Here is a 2,715-nt window from a genome sequence, read left to right as displayed (position 1 = left end):
AGGCAGATTCTTTACCACCAAGGAAGCTCTTAATTCCATTTTCTAGCTTTGTTAAAAGCTCAGGTCAGCAGAACTTAGCTAAGGTTAAAGCAGTAAAGAAGCAGTAGACGTACTCGTAGCTCTGGCTACTTTATGGGTCTTCTCGGGCAGGTTGCTACACGGAAGCATAGCTCAGATTCTTAGCTCCCTGCTTCTGCTCATCTGGACATCAGTGCTCCAGGGGACCCAGAAGGTCCTTTTGCCTCCTCCACAGCTTCTTCATGGCCATGATCACTTCTTTGTTTCTCAGGGTATAGATGGCAGGATTCAGCATGGGAGTGACCATTGTGTACAGCACAGAGACCACCTTGTCCATGGGGAATGTCCGAAATGGCCGTGCATAGATATAGAGACAAGGCACGAAGATTAAGGTGACCACGGCAATATGGGAGGCACAGGTGGACAGGGCTTTGCTACGGCCCTCCCGCGAGTGGCTTCGGAGCATGACTAGCAGTGCTGTGTAGGATCCCAAGAGCACCAGAAAACACATCAAGGTCACCAGACCATTGTTAGACACCATCAGAAGCTCTAAGACAAAGGTGTCTGTGCAGGCCAACTTGATCAGCTGAGGCACATCACAGTAAAAGTTGTCCAGCTTGTCAGGCCCACAGAATGGTAACTGGACAGTCAGTCCAACCTGTGCAATGGAGTGGATGAAGCCCCCCACCCAGGAGGCCGCCACGAGGAGCCCACAGACTGTCCGATTCATGATAAGCATATAGTGCAGGGGCTGGGAAATGGCAACATAGCGGTCATATGCCATGACCGTCAGCAGGAAGATTTTGATGCCTCCGATGAAGTGGAAGAAGAAGAGCTGAGTCAGGCAGCCACCAAAGGAAATGACAGGCTTCCGCGAGAGCAAGTCAGCCAGCATCCTCGGTGCCGTGATGGATGAGTAGCAAAAGTCCAGGAAAGAAAGATTACCTAAGAGAAAGTACATGGTTGTGTGCAGGCGTGGGTCAGAGGTCACTACAGCCACAATCAGGAGATTTCCAGTCACAGTAATAAGATACACAACTGAGAAGACGATAAAGAAGAAAAGCCGGAGCTCCCATACCTGAGAGAGCCCCAGGAGGACAAAACCTGCCACCTGGGAATGGTTCGCTGCGGTCATCTGCTTGGTGTGGCCTGGCAAGTGAGCCTGCTGAGGAAAACGGGCATGTTCACTGTGGGCTCCACAAGCTTCTCTGGGACAGTATCTTCTGGCTTCCCTGGGGAATGGAGTTTTCGCCTGTCATTTAGTACAAGAAGAAGGTTGTAAGTGGTTCTACGGGACACCCAGCATTTGAACATCAAGTACTGGTATAGTCAAACACCAAGACCATAAAACACAGCATAGCACTGGTATTTATAGTTCATGAGAATCACAAATCATCAGTCCTCAAAAATTAAAAACTGGGACTAGAGGCAATATTGCCAAACTGGGAGTGAATTTTTATTCTTTCAGTAACTGTATAAACAATAACAATCTTCAGAAATTCTCTAAACCTCACTTCCCACATCTATGATATAAAGTAGCCATAATGTATGCAAAATATTCTATAGTTTATAATTATATGTGGCATTTATGTAGGAAAACCATGGCAGATATTTAGAGTTTCCATGGTGTGACAGATTGCTCTTTTATATCCCCAAACAAAAAAAAGTGCAAGTTCCCATCATATCCCTGGAAAAATATTCAGTTTCCTTTTGAGTTAGCTCTAAATCAGACATATATTTCCTGCTTTAGGATTTTCATCCTAGAAGGATGTTAAATTATGGGCAAGGGACCAAATAGAAAACACTGTTCCTCAGACTCACAGACTTAAGAGAACGAACTTAAGCTTACTAGAGGGGAAGGATGGGGGAAAGGAGAGTTAAGGAGCTTGTGATGGGCATGTACACACTGCTATGTTTAAATGTACACACAACAGTGTCCTGCTGTTTAGCACACGGAACTCTGCTCAGTTTTATGTGGCAACCTGGATGGGAGGGCAGTTTGGGGGAGAATGGATTCATGTACATGTCCAGCTGAGCCCCTTTGCTTTTCGCTTGAAACTATCACAACATTGTTAACTGACACACTGTATATACAAAATTAAAAGTTAAAAAAAAAAAAAAACACTGTTCCTGCACAGTATAAAGATAATGACCTACTGTCTTTCTAACATCTGATTAGAAAACATGTGGAATAAAAGCTTTCTATCATGTGTCTCTGGGAAACCCAGAGAAATGATAGTCCCCTGGGGAAACAAAAAGAAGGGTGAGTGTGATTATCAATATTAATCTCAGGGTACTTATCTAAAGTGTAATTTCTTATACATATGAAAAGTTTCAAGAGAAGATCACAAATACTGACTTGAGTTTTAAAATCACTATCAAAATACAGAGCTGCCTCAACATTTGAAAACCTTGGAAATAAAAGAGATGTTTCCTGTATTTAAGCATTTTAAAAGATACTAAAAAAAGCTAGCCATTTACAAGACACCTGGAATGCATCTCTTCACATCCCATAATAGAATGGTCACTTATCAATTCAAGTTTAACTTAACTAGTTTTGCACTAGGACATGTGATCTGGGGAAAGTTACTTAACTTCTCTCAACTTTAATTTTCCTGCCAGTAAAATGAAAATGATGACAATATACCCAGTTTGCCTCACTGAGATATTTTAAGCATAATATGTAAATTAATATAT

The 2,715-nt window shown here is 42.8% G+C and overlaps 1 protein-coding gene across 1 annotated transcript; it reads right to left on the bottom strand.

The window, feature by feature from the left end:
* Positions 1–208: 208 nt before the first annotated feature.
* LOC105002002 (olfactory receptor 4D5) lies at positions 209–1,153 on the bottom strand. Its single transcript, XM_010858456.1, has one exon. The coding sequence runs from the start codon at positions 1,151–1,153 to the stop codon at positions 209–211; it is 945 nt and encodes a 314-aa protein (XP_010856758.1).
* Positions 1,154–2,715: the final 1,562 nt, after the last annotated feature.

Source organism: Bison bison, unplaced genomic scaffold (assembly GCF_000754665.1).
Source record: "Bison bison bison isolate TAMUID 2011002044 unplaced genomic scaffold, Bison_UMD1.0 scf7180017864388, whole genome shotgun sequence".
NCBI lineage: Eukaryota > Metazoa > Chordata > Mammalia > Artiodactyla > Bovidae > Bison > Bison bison.
The sequence above is the reverse complement of the archived record's forward strand: the minus strand, read 5'-3'. Positions and strand labels throughout refer to the sequence as shown.